Source organism: Heteronotia binoei, chromosome 13, assembly GCF_032191835.1.
Source record: "Heteronotia binoei isolate CCM8104 ecotype False Entrance Well chromosome 13, APGP_CSIRO_Hbin_v1, whole genome shotgun sequence".
Taxonomy (NCBI): domain Eukaryota; kingdom Metazoa; phylum Chordata; class Lepidosauria; order Squamata; family Gekkonidae; genus Heteronotia; species Heteronotia binoei.
This window is the reverse complement of record NC_083235.1, coordinates 59,586,526-59,604,794: the sequence shown is the minus strand read 5'-3', so window position 1 is coordinate 59,604,794 and position 18,269 is coordinate 59,586,526. Positions and strand designations below refer to the sequence as shown.

At 43.6% G+C, this 18,269-nt stretch overlaps 1 protein-coding gene across 1 annotated transcript in view; it reads right to left on the bottom strand.

Moving 5' to 3' along the window:
• Nucleotides 1–18,269, bottom strand: part of LOC132581016 (E3 ubiquitin-protein ligase RNF213-like) — a 199,079-nt gene that overhangs the window by 39,422 nt on the left and 141,388 nt on the right. Inside the window, exons 38-47 of the mRNA XM_060252036.1 lie at nucleotides 16,420–16,601; nucleotides 15,139–15,259; nucleotides 11,164–11,264; nucleotides 10,427–10,609; nucleotides 10,098–10,270; nucleotides 9,906–10,014; nucleotides 9,309–9,420; nucleotides 8,330–8,540; nucleotides 2,607–2,797; nucleotides 553–675 (exon numbers count right to left, since the gene is read on the bottom strand). Coding sequence (XP_060108019.1) covers nucleotides 553–675; nucleotides 2,607–2,797; nucleotides 8,330–8,540; nucleotides 9,309–9,420; nucleotides 9,906–10,014; nucleotides 10,098–10,270; nucleotides 10,427–10,609; nucleotides 11,164–11,264; nucleotides 15,139–15,259; nucleotides 16,420–16,601 — 1,506 coding nt within the window. The remainder of the gene's footprint in view (nucleotides 1–552; nucleotides 676–2,606; nucleotides 2,798–8,329; nucleotides 8,541–9,308; nucleotides 9,421–9,905; nucleotides 10,015–10,097; nucleotides 10,271–10,426; nucleotides 10,610–11,163; nucleotides 11,265–15,138; nucleotides 15,260–16,419; nucleotides 16,602–18,269) is intronic.

Sequence of the window (18,269 nt, the reverse complement as noted above, 5' to 3'; positions counted from 1 at the left end):
TTCCCAACAGCAGTAACAGATTTTTCTCTACATTTTCTCTACCTCCCTATAGGTAAGCTCTTATCCCAAAATGTAATGCAAGATGTTCATAGGAAGCTCAGGAACTCTGGTTATGAATATGAAGTATAAATATTTTTAATCAGTTAACTGAAATAAAATGGCAGGAGGAGGAAAATATCTCTCATGATACAAACATTCCCTTTAATTATCTGAATATGGCATGCAGCAGGCTAAAGAGAACAGCATTTTGCTGCCCTTGATGCTCCATCAATGTGCCATGTGGCTTCTCACCTGCACATTCTGCCAACCCAATATTGGATAACTGATCCTCTAAGAGAAGTCCTAGAAAAAAATACTGCATATATATGCCCAGACAAATGACAACTAAAAAATAATAGAAATTAATCAAGAAAACATATTTATCAAGCTCAACTATAAAAAGAGAAAGAAAAGAAACTAAACAGAGGCATGTTTTCTTTGCCACAAAACAGACAATGGTCAACTTTCAGACCAATCAAAGGCAACTGTGCCATTTAAAGAAAAAGGCTTTACCTTCAGGGCTGCTTCTATGCTCTTCAAGTGGCCTTCTATCACAGCTTTTCCCACAGCATCACGCATCATTTTGTAGTTTTTGCCCCATGCCAGGAACCGATCAATCTGTCCAGGCTGATGCCTCTGCAGCCACAACACAGAAGAAGTCCCATTTTTTAAAAAACTTTGAATATGAAATCAGACTAGAAAACACCATGATTTCTTGATTGCAATTAAGATCTTTCACACAAGCCCTGCTCTCTATCTATTTATTTATTTAATTTTTTTTGCCACCCTTCCTTATTTGCTCAGGCTCAGTGTGGTTTACAGCAAGTTATAACAACGAACGAATAATAAAATCAGACTCAATAATGTCAAAAACAGTATGACCCCCTAGCATCAGATTCTAGAAATGCTGTTATCATGTAGGAGGGGTGAAGATGAAATGGAAGTGGGAGTGTCAAGATGGAACCATCCCTGCCCCCAACCAAATGCCTGGCAGAACCTCTCTGCCTTTCAGGCCCCTTGGAATGGGCATAAGTCCCACAGGACCTAGGTGGAATTTGGCAGAGAGTTCCAACAGGTGGGGGTCAGGGCACGGAAGGCCCTAGCCAAAGACAGCCAGATATCTCTAGGGCCAGGGACCACTAGCAGATGTTGATCACTAGAGCACAAGGCTCTCTTGGGGGCTTCCAGGAGAGATGGTCCCAAAGATACAAGGGTCCCCGGCCATTAAAGGCCTTAAAGATCAATACCGGGACCTGGAATCTGATCTGGTACTCCACTGGGAACCACGGCAGTTCTTGTAGAACAGGCCACTGCATTCTGCACCTGCTGCAGTTTCCGGGTCAGCCTCAAGGGCAGGACTGTGTGAAGCAAGTTACAGTAATTCAGCCTGGAGGTGACTGTTGCATGGATTATAATGGCTAGGTTGGAGCAGGAAAAATAGGGGGTGAGCTGCCTGTCTTGATGGAGTTGGCAAAATGCCAGCCTGGCAACGTTGGAAACCTAGGTCTCCACTGTCAGAGAGGCATCCAGAATAACCCCATCTCCAAGCAGAAAGTGCCGGTTTCAATGGCACACTGTCCAGAGCTGGGAGCTGGGGCTCCATAACTGCATCCTCCTGACTCAACCAAAGAACCTCCATCTTAGAAAGGTTCAGTCTTAACTGGCTCTGCTTTAGCCATCCCACCGTGGACCCAGTCCCTCAGCCAAATTAGCTGCGATAGCGTCTTGCTGGCCGCCCAACATCAGATAAAGCTGGGTGTCATCAGCATATTGATGGCAACCCAGCCCAAAACTCTGCACCAGTTGGGCAAGGGTAGATGTTAAAAACATTGGGGAGAGGATGGCTCCCTGAGGCACACCACACATTAGGGGATGCCTAGGGGACATCCTCTCTCCCAGTGCCACCTTCTGTCTCCAACCTGGGAGAAACAATGTCCTCACTTGCAGAGGTGAGACAGGTGGCCACCACAGGCAAGATTTTATAATTGGTGACACTTTGACCATGGAATACTCTTCCACTTGAGGTTTGCCTGGTATCTATCCTACTCTCTTTTAGGTAGTAAGCAAAAACATTTATTTCACCCAGGCTTTTAACTGAAGTCACTGATTTTTAGAACTGTTTTCATAGTCTGCTTCTAGCCTATGATCTGTTTTACAAGGAACTTTTTAGGCTGCTAAATGTACTGGGTTATAATATTCTGGCTGGGGTTTTAATAGTTTGTTAATGTCCATGATTTAAAGTTCCTGCATGAACTTAATCTTTAGAAGGGTGAATAAGCCTATGGAGTAATTTGGCCCAGGCTCATGTCAAGGACTTTAAAGCATCCTGGCAAATACCTTTCTCACTCATTCCTTGATTCCACTTTACTTGCTCAAAGCTCAGTGATAACCAGATTCTGCTTGGGCAGCCAAGCTTAACATAATGGAACCCCTTTTATTCTGCTTTCAAATGTCCCCCGTTAACAGATTCTCCATTTGCCCACCCCACCCCCCACCCACACTAAATCACTGCCCAATAGCCAACAGTTAGATGTTGTAAATGGCTGATAGAGATAAATTTACATTACCAGTTGTTGCTGAATTATTTCTGTTGGAAATATCCAGTGATACTGCTGTTCTTTGGAAAGGCTCTGTGTGAACTCCAGGCCATACTGGTTAGTAATCTTTCGGACAAAGTAAATTTTATACCAGTCATTTAGTCTGCAAAACTGCATCACCCTCTGCAGGTAGATCATCTTCTCATTATCTTTAGAACCATCTACAGAGACAAAGGAAATCAGGTTGTATTTCCTAACCATGGTAACCTACTGATGTTCAATGTTTTGAGCAGCACCCAAGCAACCAGACAATGTATTGCATAGATTCACAACTGAAAGGAGGCAACACTCTAATGGTAGTACAAGAAAAGTCAGGGTTGCACTTACTCGTAACTGTATCCTCTGTGCAGGCACACATTGGGACTGCACAAGCACAGCCCCATCAAAGATAGAAGCTTCTGAGGGAGCACTCTTCCCCCATCCAGAGCAAGAGTGAAATGGTTTTTCCTGCCTAAAGCATCATGTGCTCTGGAGAAGTGGTACTTCCCTCCAGATCCTGCTTGTCTGCTTAACTCCCTTCAAATAAGGGCAAATAGTAAAACAAACCAATAATATAGATTCAGGTGGGAAGCTGTGTTGGTCCGAAGCAACAGAAAGACAGGTTGCTTACCTGTAACTGATGATCTTTGAATGGTCATCTGTGCATTGACAACTGTGGGATTAGGGTGCCTGCGCTGACTCTGATCTGTACATAGCAGGCCCTGGATATTTGCGCCGAGACTCAGTGAGCATGAGCAGAAGCCCCACCATGCATGCTCAGTGGGCCAGGGTGGACATCCCGCCAGTTCCTTCTGACTACTATAAGATCCTGACCTAGGGAGGATAGACAACAGTGAGGAAGGAGGGCAGGTGGTGTGAATGCACAGATGACCACTTGAAGATCATCAGTTACAAGTAAGCAACCTGTTTATCTTCTACATGGCCTCTGTGCTTCACACCCATTCTTTCTGGGCACTGCAAAGTAGCAGGAATAAAAACCTTGGCCTCTGAACCTGGATGGAACTGGATCTATTGTTCTTTTTGGTAGGAAATTTTGTACTTCTTCCAGGAGCGCTGATGACAGAGGCGTTGTGATGAAAACCGGGGACCTGAATGAATTCTATCGTGTAACCCTCCTCAGTGATGGAAAGGACCCACTTGTCTGATGTCACATGCCTCCAGGCTGGTAAGTATGGGTAGAGGCTGGTGGGTCTTGAGGAGGGGGGGGGGGCTTTGGCCGTTCCTGCTTAAAGTTTTACAAAACATGGTTTGTGGAAACAAATTTTTAAATTACTAGAATCCTTAAAATGCCAGAATCTTAGTGAAGAGTTCCAAGAATGCTCAATATCGCCATTATTATTTATTCTAGCAACGGAAATAATGGCCAATAAAATCAGACAATATAATAGGATTACTGAAATAAAGGAAGATTAGGAAGAATTTAAGATGAAAAGCTATGCAGATGATGTTGTTATAACAGTGACAAGACCTCATACTTCTTTGAAATACATAATGGAACAAATAACTAGCTTTGGAACTTAATTCTGGATACAAATTGAACAAAAAGAAAACCAAGATAATCTTGTTAAAAACAACCAATGAAGAATAAGAAGAAACACAGAAACTAACTGGATACCTTGTAACCAAAATAATAATAATAAAATATCTGGGCATCAACATAACAGGACAAAATAAAAGCCTATACAAAGACAATTACCAAAAAGTATGGACGAGCATTACGAAGATCTGAAAAGATGGGACAAATTGAAAATGTTGTGGCTAGGCAGAATTGCTGCTATCAAAATTAATGCCTTACCAAAACTAACTTTTTTGTTTCAAAGGTTGCCAATTGATATAGACGAAAAGGTTTTTTAAAATCGCAGGGAAGTATAAACCACTTCATATGGAATGAAAAAAAGTCAAGAGTGAGGTTTAAAATAATGCAAGATGAGAAAAAGAGAGGCGGTTTGGCAGTACAGAATGTTAGGCTATATTATCAGGCAACAGCACTAGTTTGGATATCAGAATGGACTACAAATCCAGATGAGAAGAATATTAAATTGGGAATAGCTAATATTAAGGAAGGAATTCACAATTACTTATGGATCAAGAAGTCATTAAAAGCTATTCAAAAACAAGATGGTAGTCATACAGTGAGAGATAGACTGCTGAGAATATGATTTCAGTGCAAAAACAGAATAAGCCTACCTACTTCTCAATTGACATCTCCAATTAATGTCTACTGTGATGTAAGTACCAAGAAAAAAATGTTCACCTAACATATGATCACATGATAAGACATGGAAGAATCAAATCTTGGCAAGATATACAAAGCGAAGGAAAGAATATCCAATGGCTGACATATCATCAAATGGCATCAAAATATAAAGAATAGCAAACGAAGGAGGCCATCTATGGCAGAAAACGGCTTATGAACAAATGATCAGAAGTGATCTAAAACATCTATTATGAAAAATATACAAAATGATATTATATTACAATATGACACAGAAACAGAACAAGTGAAGGACTGTATATCAAATGGATTAAGAGCTTTGGACAAAATATTACTATGAGTCAGTGGGAAAACTTATGGACAAAAGAAATCAAGTTCACTGAATTCCAAACACTAAGGGAGAATTGGTACAAAATGTTACTTAGATAGTACATCACAGCCAAAGAAATTGCAAAAGCGAGCAAGAGTTACAATGCCACGTGCTGGAAATGCAAGAGCACAGATTCAACCTACTATCATATGTGGTGTCTTGCAACAAAGCCCAAAATACTGGATGAAGATCCATGAAGAGATACGAAAGATATTAAAAGTTAACCTGATGAATTTTTTAAAAATGCTTTGAAATATATTACCAGCTAATATACCAAAAATTCATAATGAACTATTTAAATATATGGTATGGTGGCAAGAGTGGTATATGAATCTAAATGGAAAGCTGAAATACGTACAGAATTGATTGGAAAAATAAATTAAATGAGTATATGACAATGGTAAAGCTAATATATTACTTGCATAACAGACCAGAATCTGAGTTTCAAGAAAAATGGAATCTATTTTTTTGCATATATTGACAAAATTAGGCTAGAAAGCTTTAAAGCAGGGGTTTCAAACTCATTTGTTCTGATGGCTGGATCTGACATAAATGAGACCTTGTTGGGCCGGGCCACAAAATGAAATGCCAGGTAGAGGAGATATTAACTTTAAAGGACACAGACAAACACAATTAAAGATTTTTAAAAAAAAAATCCCTTAAAATAAAACATGCTTAAAAGAGTAGCACTCTTGCAATGTTTTATTTAACAGTCTCTGATAACTGACACCTCTTGCTCTGAATTATTGTGCCAAAATCTGGAGACAATGTCTGCATGTTGTTCAGATGTGTATGTCTAAGTTGTAAACCTACTTTTGATTTACTGACATTCATTCCAGAAATCTCATGGTCAATACTTTGAGCCTAAGACCCAGAGGAAAACACGAAATGGCTGGGTATTGTGAGCTTTTGTACATAAGTTGCTTCTCATGCTGGTCAAGAACATGTGAAGGCACCATGACACAGACTGAGGGCTATGTGTTTTGTCTACAAAACTATAGTTTTCACCAGAGAAATAATTACAACTCCTATGAGGCAGTGCAAGAATACAGAGACAGCAATGTATAGTGGTCAGTATCAGCCTATTTATATGGGAAGCCTAGGTTAAAATCCCCAGTCTACAATCCCCAGTGCTGGGTGAACTTGATCTGGATACATACTCTCAACCTAATCTACCTCACTGGTTTGTTATTCCTAATCTATATAGTTTACATTGCTTTCCTAGTGAGAAAGTGGTCCATGAAGGCATGAATTCAGAGAAAAAGTAGAGGCAAAACCCAGTTGCACGCAGGAGAGCCCCGGCATAACAAGTCAACAAAACACACACATAAACTTTCTCTCTCTCTCAGGCCTGATAGGGGCCCTCCGGCTGCACATTCAACACCCCTGCTTTAAAGACTAAAATAAGAATAAAATGACAAAGCCTAAAAGGATTAAGAGACAGAACTGAGCAACATATGTTTATAATGTTTATGCTTACAATGAGCTAAGGTCAGAAACATTACAATACATGATAAGCCTAGAAGCTCCTATCTTGACAATGGCAAGAAAAGGAGGGGCACTACTCCTCCAGCTAGGAAAAATCTAGTCAGGAAAAACTATTGTGCTCTCACTCTGGAGGTGAAAGGCACCCCCTTGGTTCAAAGGAGGAAGATCAACTACAGAAAATATACTGTAGGTGTAGCTTTTGAAACTCATATGTGATCTGATTGATGGTCTTCTTACAGCTGTTAAAACTGCTACAGCATCCTTATGGAAATCCGACACCTTACCATCACTCACACTCTGGTTCACAAAAATTCATCATGGAGAAAATCACGGCTCAACTTCATATGTCCAAAATATATTCCAACTCCTAAGACCACATCTTTTGAAGAAAAATGGTTTTCTTTTCTGAAATACACTACTTCTCATTACCTCCTAACTTGGAATATAACTTATCTTCACTTTCTCTCACTTTAACTCTTTGTTATTCTAAACTCTCCTCTCTCTCTCTTTTTATTTGCTTACTTCTTTTTGTTGGGCTTGGGGTGGTGCAAGGTATTATTTTCAGCTCAACTGCCAATTACTTTAAGTTACAACATCATACTATTTTATGTATTGGCAGTATGGACTCTGTATACCTCAGAATACAACTTACCTTCACTTTCTCTCACTTTAACTCTTTGTTATTCTAAACTCTCCTCTCTTTCTCTTTTTATTTGCTTACTTCTTTTTGTTGGGCTTGGGGTGGTGCAAGGTATTATTTTCAATTCAGCTGTCAATTACTTTAGTTACAACATCATACTATTTATGTATTGGCAGTATGGCCTCTGTATATCAGAGGTGTCAAACTTGCAGCCTGGGGGCCAAATCAGTCCCCCGGAGGGCTCCTATCAGGCCCGCAAGCAACTGGCTGTCATCTGCTTCCTTCTCCCTCTCTTGCTTGCTTCTGCATCACAACTTGCTTTGCAAGGCTTGCTCAATTGTACAGGAGCAACACAGCAAAGCTCCTCCCTTGGGGAGGAAGTAGGGGAAGGAGAGCTTTGTCAGGCTCTCTCAGTCGCACAGTAGAGCTCCTGAGCCAAGCCTCTCTTCCTTCTATTGGCTGAGGCTCAGCAAGCCAGTGAGGTGGATTAGACTGTGTGTGTTTGTCTGTGCCCTTTATAAAGTTTGTATCTCCCTGACCTGGCATTACATTTTATGACACACATGACCTGGCCCAACAAGGTCAAGATCTGGCCCTCATGGCAAATGAGTTCGACACCCCTGCGTATATTATCCTTCCATATAGTGTTCTCTATAGTTATACCTAATCTACCTCAATATCATATGCAATATCCATTCACAGTTGACTTTGCTTGTAAACTATACCAATCTATTTGAGATTTCTTTAATTTTTTAAGGAAAAAGTTTTATGTACAACTTGGAATTTATCAATAAACTTATTTTAGTTGTTTTTAAAAGTGCAGCTTTTGGAACAAGTTTTTACCTGAAGCACAAAAGACATAGGTTTCTTTCTTTTGCCCAGTACTTGACACTTAGCAAGAGTTGTATCAGCAAAAACTCTCTCATATGGTAGCTGTTTGGTACATTAGCACCTCATTGGTATACCATCATCCCACTTACTTGCTGTCCCATGGAGTCTGTACACCAGTTCTGCAGCCCTATCCAAGCACATCCGGATGCGAGCCACTCCCTGCAAATACTCAATAGAAATTTCCTGAGCGGTATCCTGACTGTTCCACTGGAAATAGCTTGCCAGAAAGCGTCCATCATCCCTCATAAAGGTTGTCTTAATTTCCTCAGCAGACACTCCTGATTTCTCACACATGGAATCCTGAAGGGAGGACATTTAGATTGATTTTAGAATTGCCCAGTAAGGCTTCTAAATTGGCCACTGGGAATCTGATTGGCTGTGAAGACTTTTAAAAGTTTTGCTTTGGCAGCAGCAGCAGCTATCAAAACACAAGGGTCTTCACTATGTGACGGAAGGTAATCTGTGGCAGCCATTTTGTGGCTGGCTTCATCTCCTGCAGCAGCCATTTTGTGGCTGTGCCCACCATGCTATGCCAGAATTCCAAAGATGCCTGCAGGCTCAAAAAGGTTGGGGACGCCTGACTTACAGTACTTGTAGCACAGTGAATGCTACATTCCTGACCTTGATAACTATGCAACAGCTTGATAACTATGTAATTATAATGCTGGAGAAAGGGTGGGTGGGAATCTGGCTGGATATTAAGGAGAAAGGCCTGTTTAGTTCACTTGCCTTAACCTTCTTTCCTGTTGCCTAAATGGTAAAACTGACTAGTCCAGATCAGAAGCAGCTTCTGTTCAGGTCCATCCTTTCCCTCCTGAAAAGCAACTGCCTGCATATGACTTGAGATTTTTCCCATATGAAAAAAAGAAAATGAAAGAGCCTGGGAGGTGTGATACAGGTGCAGATTGTCCAGAGTTAAAATAAATGGTTTAAAATCATTTAAAGGAGAATAGCAGACTCCACATTTGGAAAAACAAATGAACAAAGGAAATGTTAAGACCATGAAGTCCATATGAGTCTCTAAGGGTTCCAGAATTACTTTACGACGTACGTTAGGGCAGTTCTTACCTCAAGGCAGTTCACAAATAGGGTATAAAGTTCTGTTTTATCGTCTTCGTATAGGATCCAGTTTTCGACTTGTGATAAATAATCTTGCATGTAGGCTTTCACGTCACTGAAACTAAGCAAACAAACAAATTCTTTGTTCCTTAGTAATGGGGGGGGGCCTCTATTGACATTAATTGTGCATTAAATAAAGATAAAAGAAGGGTGCATTAGTTAATGGGAACGGGGAAAGAACCAGCAAAGTTTCAGAAGTGATAGAGACAAAAGGCCAAACTATATGTGATGGTGTCCCACGGTCTGACCCATGGACACCCATGCTCATTAAAAGCCTACTGAGGCAATTTAAAAATGCTGTAAGGGTCCAATTCTGACGGGCTAGCAGCATGGTAGGGATGCTCTTGTCCCCCTTCCCCCCACACCTTTTCAAGTGCTGGGAATAGAGGAAAGCAATAATTGAATCTAGAACATATTCAGGTTTTTATGCCAATAAAGGTGTGTGCGTGTATGAATGAATGAATCTAGAGCAAACATTAAGGGGCTACCTTTAAAGCAGGAGTATACGTTTACCAGGCTCACATATCCTAATCTGACGGTTCTCACCTGTATTTCAAAAGCAGCTTTAACACCACAGAACGGATTACAGGAGTTTTATCTACTACATCATCAAAAGGGGACAGAGATTTTGTGTGCACACTTGGCTTTCCGGAACCTAAAAGTACAATAAAACCCAGTTTAGAAAAACTGTAAGGTCAATGTATTTGGGATAGAACTGAAAAGAGTATGCAATCATACCTCTCTGGCATCCTCTCAAAACCGCCTTATCATGAGCAAACAGCAACTTCAACAGCTCTTGAATCACAGCTTTTTCAGGAGGCTCATTGTCTTTGAAACACATTGTAGAAACCAGATCAATAAAAAAACTATTGCAAAACTTGCGAAATTTGGAGTATTTGGTGATGATGTCACTGCAGGAAAAATGGGTGAGAAATTACTTATCTAGCCAATTGTAGAATCTGCACCATAAGAAATACTCGTCCAACAGAGTGATGTAAAGTCATCAGAAGATAAAGTCTCAAAACTAATACCAAGGTTAATCTGGTAGAACAGAAATAAGGATTTACCTGAGCTTCTTGGACACAGTCAGTGTGTAGTCATTTGGCAGGCTGACTAGGCAGAATGGACACAACATCTGTGCTGGTACCAGCCACTGTTTGATACAACTTTGACAAAACACATGATCACAAGGAAGGCTGACTGGATCCTTAGGATCTCCCAAGCAAACTGGACAAGGCTTCAAACCATACCTGTAGATTCAAGAACTGAAGTCAATGTAAAATATATGTATTTGGATTTAGTAGGAATTTCCTTGCTTAGAACCGTTAGTTATGGAAACATGTATTTAAGAATAGTATTCCTGAATTCCTGCCCCCACCCCCAAGTACCAGCAACCCTAGCAACATTGTTATTTTCCCAAGACAAAGAGAACCGGGTAATGTTTCTTCACCAAAATTTAGTAGATTGGGAATTTTTGTTCCAGAATGAATTCTCTGCAAGAGAAGGGACCAAACAATTCACCTCTGCTCTCCTTACAACAGAAGGAAGTCCCATGCTTGAACTTTCAGGTGTAACTGAAGAGTTTTAGGAGACAGCATGGATGTGATCATGTCCATGAGAGAAAATATTTCTAGAATATATATATTTTTAATTCTGTTTCTTAGGACATCGCACTGTTTATAAGCCAACATTCTTTACAGCTTCATATACCTTACTAAACTACAAAATTTGGGTTCTAAGAACAAGGACAAATTAAGGCACATTTTTGCAAAATGAAAAAGCACTCATCCTGAAAATGTATTACCTGCAACATGCAAAACTGACATCTTCCTTGCATTGGGACAGCACCTTCATCACAGCCATGAATGTTTTATGCATTTTAATGTCAGAATCCCACGGGAAACACTGAAAAGAACAATTCTGTCACTCTCTAGGCAAGGGAAAAGGCACTATTTTCAAATATCACCACATAACCATAACTATAAGGAAAACTGGAAAAGGACTGAACATGCTTAAGGAGGGCTGGAATGTTAAGGGCAGTTGATAGAGTGGGATAGAGGGCCCGCGCCAATCCCCGAATCAATACCTAAAAAGCCCGGGATATTTTCGCGCTCAGCACCAGTGGGCATGAGCAGGCGTCCCAGTACGCATGCTCACTGGAGCCAGTGCAAGGATCCCGCCAGTTCCTTCCTGACCGCTGGAAGCCCCTACCATAGGGAGACCGTCAGCAATGGGGAAGGAGGGTGGGTAGTGTGAATGCGCAGATGACCACTCGACGATCTACAGTTACAGGTAAGCAACCTGTCTATCTTCTTCATGGTCTCTGTGCTTCACACTCATGGGAGATTAGCAAGCAAGACATACCTGGAGGCAGGAAGACGGTCAACCAGAAGAGACAGCTTGCAGCACCACAGCTCCCAAACGAGTCCTCTGCTGAGCATGCACATCCAATGGGGAAGGAGGGTGGGTAGTGTGAATGCGCAGATGACCACTCGAAGATCTACAGTTACAGGTAAGCAACCTGTCTATCTTCTTCGTGGTCTCTGTGCTTCACCCTCTTGGGAGATTAGCAAGCAAGACATACCTGGAGGCAGGAAGACGGTCAACCAGAAGAGACAGCTTGCAGCACCACAGCTCCCAAACGAGTCCGCTGCTGAGCATGCACATCCAACGCATAATGCTTCATGAAAGCATGAGGAGAGGACCAAGTGGCGGTCTTCCATACGTCCATCAAGGAAACACCCTTTAGGAATGCCACCGACATCACCATCGCTCTAATAGAGTGTCCACGAATGGGTCCAGGCAACGGCTTCTTTGCCAGCAAGTATCGGAACTGGTTCTATGGCTTGTTTCTGCAAGAGGTTGCTCACTTCCTCTAGCAGAGGGGGGGGGGGGGGGGAAGGAGGTGTGGTAGCAATCACTGACTGAGTCAGAACCTGAACGAAGTCTATCTTGTAACCTTCTGCTATGATGGAGAGGACCCATCTGTCTGTGGAAATGGACTTCCAAGCTAGTAGATGATGATGGAGGTGGATGTGTGAAAAAGGAGGGACGGCAGAAAAGTCAAAGGCCCTGCTTCTGAGGGCGGGAGCCCTTGGACTTGTTGGTGGCTGCAGAGGCCGAGGCAAATCTGGACATTATTTCCCCTATAAGGAGACCTACTCTCCATCTGTGAAAAGCGAGGTCTCCAAGATTGGTCAGGGGAAAATTTCTGATAAGGCCTCTTGGGCCAAGATTTGTGCCACTGCTTAGGCTTGCAAGTCCTAGTAGACACAGGGATGTCAGGATTCCTTGAGGTTTTAATACTTTTGTCCATCTCCTGTAGGACACTATCAGTGGTGGAACTGAAAAGACCTTCACCCTCAAAAGGACGGTCCTCGACGTAGGCCCTGGTGTCAGGATGTAGAGCTGTAGACCGCAACCAAGAGTGATGGCACAGGGAGACGGCAGAAGTGAGGGTCTTGGCAGAGACATCCACCATATGTTTTGACGCAGCCAGCTGTTGTTTAGCCACGGCAAACCCCTCTCTTTGCAGCTTCTTCAGTGAAGCCCGCTTTTCCTCACTCATGGACAACATCAATGGCGTGAGATGTTCTCAAATCGAATACTGGTAGCAAGCCATACATGCAGCGTAGTTTGAGATTTTTACTCCCAAAGCTCCCGCTGAGTAGAATCATCTGCCAGCATTGTCGATCTTCTTGCCCTCTTTATCAGGTGGGGAAGAGTGGTTCTTACGCGCCTTTGAAGACGAAGAAACCACCACCAAATTGGGTTTGGGGTGGGAGAACAAAAACTCAGCACCAGCCTCCTGAACGCGATACATGTGATCCAGGCGTCGTGTGGAAATTGGAGTGGATGCAGGCTTTGCCCAAGGCTCCTTCACTGCCTGCAATATAACTTTGGTCACTGGAAGGGCCACAGCCGTCGATGTGTCTCTCTGCATTATGTCGAATACAGTATCATCGATGACTGGCTGTGGTTGAACCACTCGAAGGGAGAGAGACTTTGCCATGCGCTTCACCAGGTCCCCATATGACTTGAGATCCTCCGAGGGGGATATGGGAAGGTCCTCAGCTATATGCGAATCTGGAGAAGGTTCTACTGCCCTGTCCGGATCATCGGTACCGACCTCAGAGTCCGATGTTGAAGACTCTCTTTTCATAGAGTGTTCAGATAACATCGGCGTCGAAGCACGTTCAGGCGACCGGAGTGATACAAACAGATGAGCCTGCAGGTCCCCAGACCGCTCCCTGTGTCTCTCGGGTGGAATCGACACCGATGCCAAAGGTGCACGATGAATGACGGAGTGATGCGAAACCCTCGAGAAGTGTGAGGCTTCCGAACGTTGGTCCCATTCCAGGAACTCAAGGGGAGGGTACCATGGATATGGCGATGGATATGCATAAGGTCCATATGAGCAAGGCCACTGACGTTGGTCCCAGATTGGAGGTGCTGGGAAACGTCGCCTCATAGCACCCGACTCAAGATCTCTCTGTCCTGTAGTAGGCTTAAGTGGTGCTAAAGGTTCGCTCAGCGCCGAAGCCGATACGGAACCACTGTCGCTCCGACAACACGACCCCAACCTGGACGAATGAATCCGCTGAGTTAGGTCTATTTCCTGCTCCGATCCCGAAAAGTGGGTCGGCTGCGAGCCTCGTCTTCCCTATATCGAAGGACTTCGGGGACTGGGAGACGCCAGAATCTTCCGAGGTGACACCGACTCCATCGAAGCATCCCTAGCAAGGGAAGGAGTGAGGGAAAGTCTATCCTTCTTCCGCTTCTCCTTAGACTTAAGCTTCTTTGGGAGGGACGATCAGGTCCCTGAGTCATCCCGACATTTCTTGGCTGGCGTGAGCGCCACTAATCCTTCAGAGGGTCGTTTCGTGGGTCGATCCTGCTCAGTCGGCATACCGGTCTGTACCGGCAACGATGGATCGACCGATGTCGAAGCCATAGACTGGTAGCGTCACCCATCGATACCAACGGGCCCACTGCCATTTTCAGCGGACGAAGAGCCGATTCGACTAAGGCCGCCGATAGCCTTGCCGCCCGATTCTTTCGGGTTTGCCTCAAAAACCTTGAGCAATGCAGGCACGAGTCGACATGGTGTCCCTCGCCCAGGCACAATAAGGAGAGGAAGTGACCGTCAGGGGGTGTGATCTTGCTACCACACTTCAGGCAACGTTTGAATAACCCCCAACGTCTTTCCATAGGCATGGAACCTATGAGGGAAGAGGGAAAATAAAGCCTTGAGGGGCGAAGTCCAACACAAAGTGTTTTTTTGTTTTTTACCAACAACTTCAATAACTAGGGAAAACAAAAAACGGGCAAAAAAGGGAAAATCCAGAAGGATTACCAGGCACCGACCGGAGCAGTCCAGGAAAGATCCTTTCAACGCGGCGGTCAAGAAGGAACTGGCAGGATCCTCGCGCTGGCTCCGGTGAGCATGCATACTGGGATGCCTTCACATGCCCACTGGTGCCGAGCGTGAAAAAATCCCGGGCTTTTTAGGTACCGATTTGGGGATCGGTGCGGGCACTCTATCCCATGAGTGTGAAGCAGAGACCACGAAGAAGATCTGGATCAGTTTCCCAATATTTTGTTGCTCCCATGATTCTTCATGGACCCTCTATTTATTTATAATTAATATAGATTTCTTGGTATTTAGTTACCTTGGTCAGAGCAGACACAACACTTAAGGTTAACAGAGCAATCCTCAGCATGTTTCATATGGAAGAGTAAGCCCCAAGGACTTGCTAAACAAGAATAGGATTCTTACATTGACAAGATGTAAAGTGTATTTCTTTATCAGTTCTTGCATCTCTGGCATTGCTGTTTCAACTCCAAGATGGACATGTTCCACGAAGAGGGACACTGAGAAAACCCGATTCCATTGGCTCCTGTGTCAAAAGACAAAACACAGAGAGAACCTGTTTAATAAAAAGTGAGAAGCATGTGGTGAAATACCTTCCACCCCAAAGTCTAATACCAAAATTTACAGCACCACTGCTAATTGTTGAGGTTATACTATGTGCAAGAATAGAGGCTATAAACTGCTCCTTTCTGGCTAGCAGGAAGACAGTTGAAAATAAGTCAGTATGAATCACCTCCCTAAAGCATTCAGAAATACAGATGACCTGGGCCACAGAAATACAGATGACCTGGGCCAGAGGTCAAAGTGGATCCTGAGGTGAGGACCTTCTGGCAGACAGGAAAAGCCCTTAAGGGGAGTCTGTTGGTGGGCAGTGAAAGGCAGAGAAATAAAGCTTTATAATTTATTGAGTTGAGAGGGCATTCTGTATATCTTCAGGAGGAAAAAGGAATCCACCTCAATCCAGATCCCCAGGTCCTGAAATCAAGATAATGGATGAGCCAAAATGAATACAACCAGATCTGAAGAGCCTCTCTCTTATTAACATGACAGAGATAAGCGTTTAGACTTTCAGAGAGTGGATACAAATTTATACCTGTTTTAATTTTTTCTTGCTTATGCAGTGTGTGCTTTTAATTTTAAACTCCTTTTCATTTTAAACATAGTCAATCTGATCTCTGTGAACTACATTAAGCCCAATTTGGTCTACATTTAACAGCACCTCCCCATTCATGCTCCCCATACTCGCCAAAAGAGCTCCCACAAGATAGACTGGTCCACTTTGCAGCAATTTTGAGAGGCGGGGAGGATCAAGAGAGAGAGAGATATGCAAAAGCGAAGAAAAGCTTTGTTGGGAATTAGCAGCTGAAGACCCAGAGTAGATGAGTAACATCCTTATTTTCTTGTGCATCAAAACAAGTACCAAAACAGAGTTCGCAATTCCATTCAGTTTATCTACCACAACTCCTAACTTGTGGTACATATAGGTAAGTCATGCAAAATGCTATACAAAAGTCACTATAAAAGACAAAGGGCTTCCCTGGTTTGAGGAGGATACAACTGATTCAGACTCACTGCAATCAATGTAAGGGCTGGTGCTTGGCAAGGAGGGAAACACTGATGCAGATCCACCCCCACACAAATAGCATTCCTACACTCTGAAATCCTTACTTGGCCTCTATGACCTACCTGAATCGCTGAAGCAATTGGTAGCATAGACTGGAATTGCTTTTAAAGTCATTTGCTGCACAAACAAGTTCAACTGGCGTTTGAAGATTCTTCACCTGCTGTAGCCATATCTTTGGGTTGCATTTCAACAGCTTTTCTTCTAGCATTTCAGTGCAGGCTAAGGCAGCTAGCACATCCAATACCTAGGTAGTCATGAATGGACAAGGTTTCACTACTAACACAATTATTTCACTTACTAACAATAAGGAAACTGATCTGTATCATACAATGGTTAGGACTGAACTTTAGATTAAAGATATTCTACTTTATTTCTGAAACTGAACAATCTCTAGAGGCTTATTCTAATGTAAGCTTCCATGAGCTAAAGCCCATTTCAAGTCCATCAGTCAGCAAACACAGGAGGTAAGGGTAGTGCCATGGTTCAGTAGAGTACAGCACCTAGATCACAGATGTAATCCCTGCAAACACCTAGAAGATCAGGAACTAGATGATGTGAAAGACTCCAACCAGAGACCCTGGAGAGCCACTGCCACTGCCACTCTCAGTACACATAACTGACTGACACAAATACCTCTTGCCTTTCATGGCATTTTAACTTCCATTTTGTAGTGTTCATTCCACTGAAGTGCCACTTCCTGAATCAAGCAGACAAAAGTGTATGTTTCAATTATATAACCTTTCCGAAGCCACAAGACTCCTTGCTGCTCCCACCTTTGTTATTCTAATTTCCACACTTAGAATTGTCACATAAGGTCAACATGTACACAACAAGAGATTTACAAGTGTGCAGTGTCAGCCATGCAAGTGATGAGGTACATGAGAGCAAAGTTCTCTGTGTTTTTCAACAAGATGGCAAGCATAAAGAGAAAAACAGGTTGCCTACCTGTAACTGATGATCTTCGAGTGGTCATCTGTGCAGTCACACTGATGGGATTCAGGCGCCTGCGCCGACCACGATCGGTAACTTCAAAAGCTGCGGATTTCCGCGCCCCCGGCCCGGTGCGCATGCGCACCGCCCCTCCTGCGCATGCTCACCGAGCCCGGAGCGGACATCCCGCCAGTTCCTTCTGACCGCTGCATGATCCGCTGATGGACCGGCAGCAGTGGGGAAGGTGGGCGGGTAGTGTGACTGCACAGATGACCACTCGAAGATCATCAGTTACAGGTAGGCAACCTGTTTATCTTCTTCGTGGTCTCTGTGCATCACACTGATGGGAGACTAGCAAGCCAATATCCTACCTGGAGGAGGGTGCTCTGGTCCATCAGCAAGACAGCGACTGCAGCACCGCTCGGCCAACCGAAGCTCCTCGATGCCATCTCAGGTCCAACGCATAGTGCCTGACGAAGGTATGCGGCGAGGACCACGTGGCTGCTTCGCAAATGTCTCTCAAAGGCACTCCCTTCATGAAGGCCGTCGAAGTGGCCATCGCTCTGGTGGAGTGAGCTCTGATGGGACCCGGCAAGGGCCTCTTATTTAGTAAGTAACAGAGTTTAATGGTCTCCGTGATCCACTTAGAGATCCTCTGAGCCGAGACCTTGCTCCCTTGTGATGCTGGGGCATACGATAGAAAAAGTCTGGAGTCTTTCCGTAGCGGCCCCACTCTGTGTAAGTAAAAGGACAGCGCTCTCTTGACATCTAGTGCATGGAGTCTGCGCTCTCCGTCTGTAGTAGGGTTCGGAAAATACACTGGCAAATATATTTCCGTGTTTAAGTGGAAAGACGATATCACCTTTGGGAGGAACCTGACATCAGGTCGCAGCCAGACCCCTTCCGCACTAAACCGTAAGTAAGGGCTGTCACAACGGAGAGCGGCCAGTTCCCCAACTCTCCTAGCTGACGTGATGGCTAG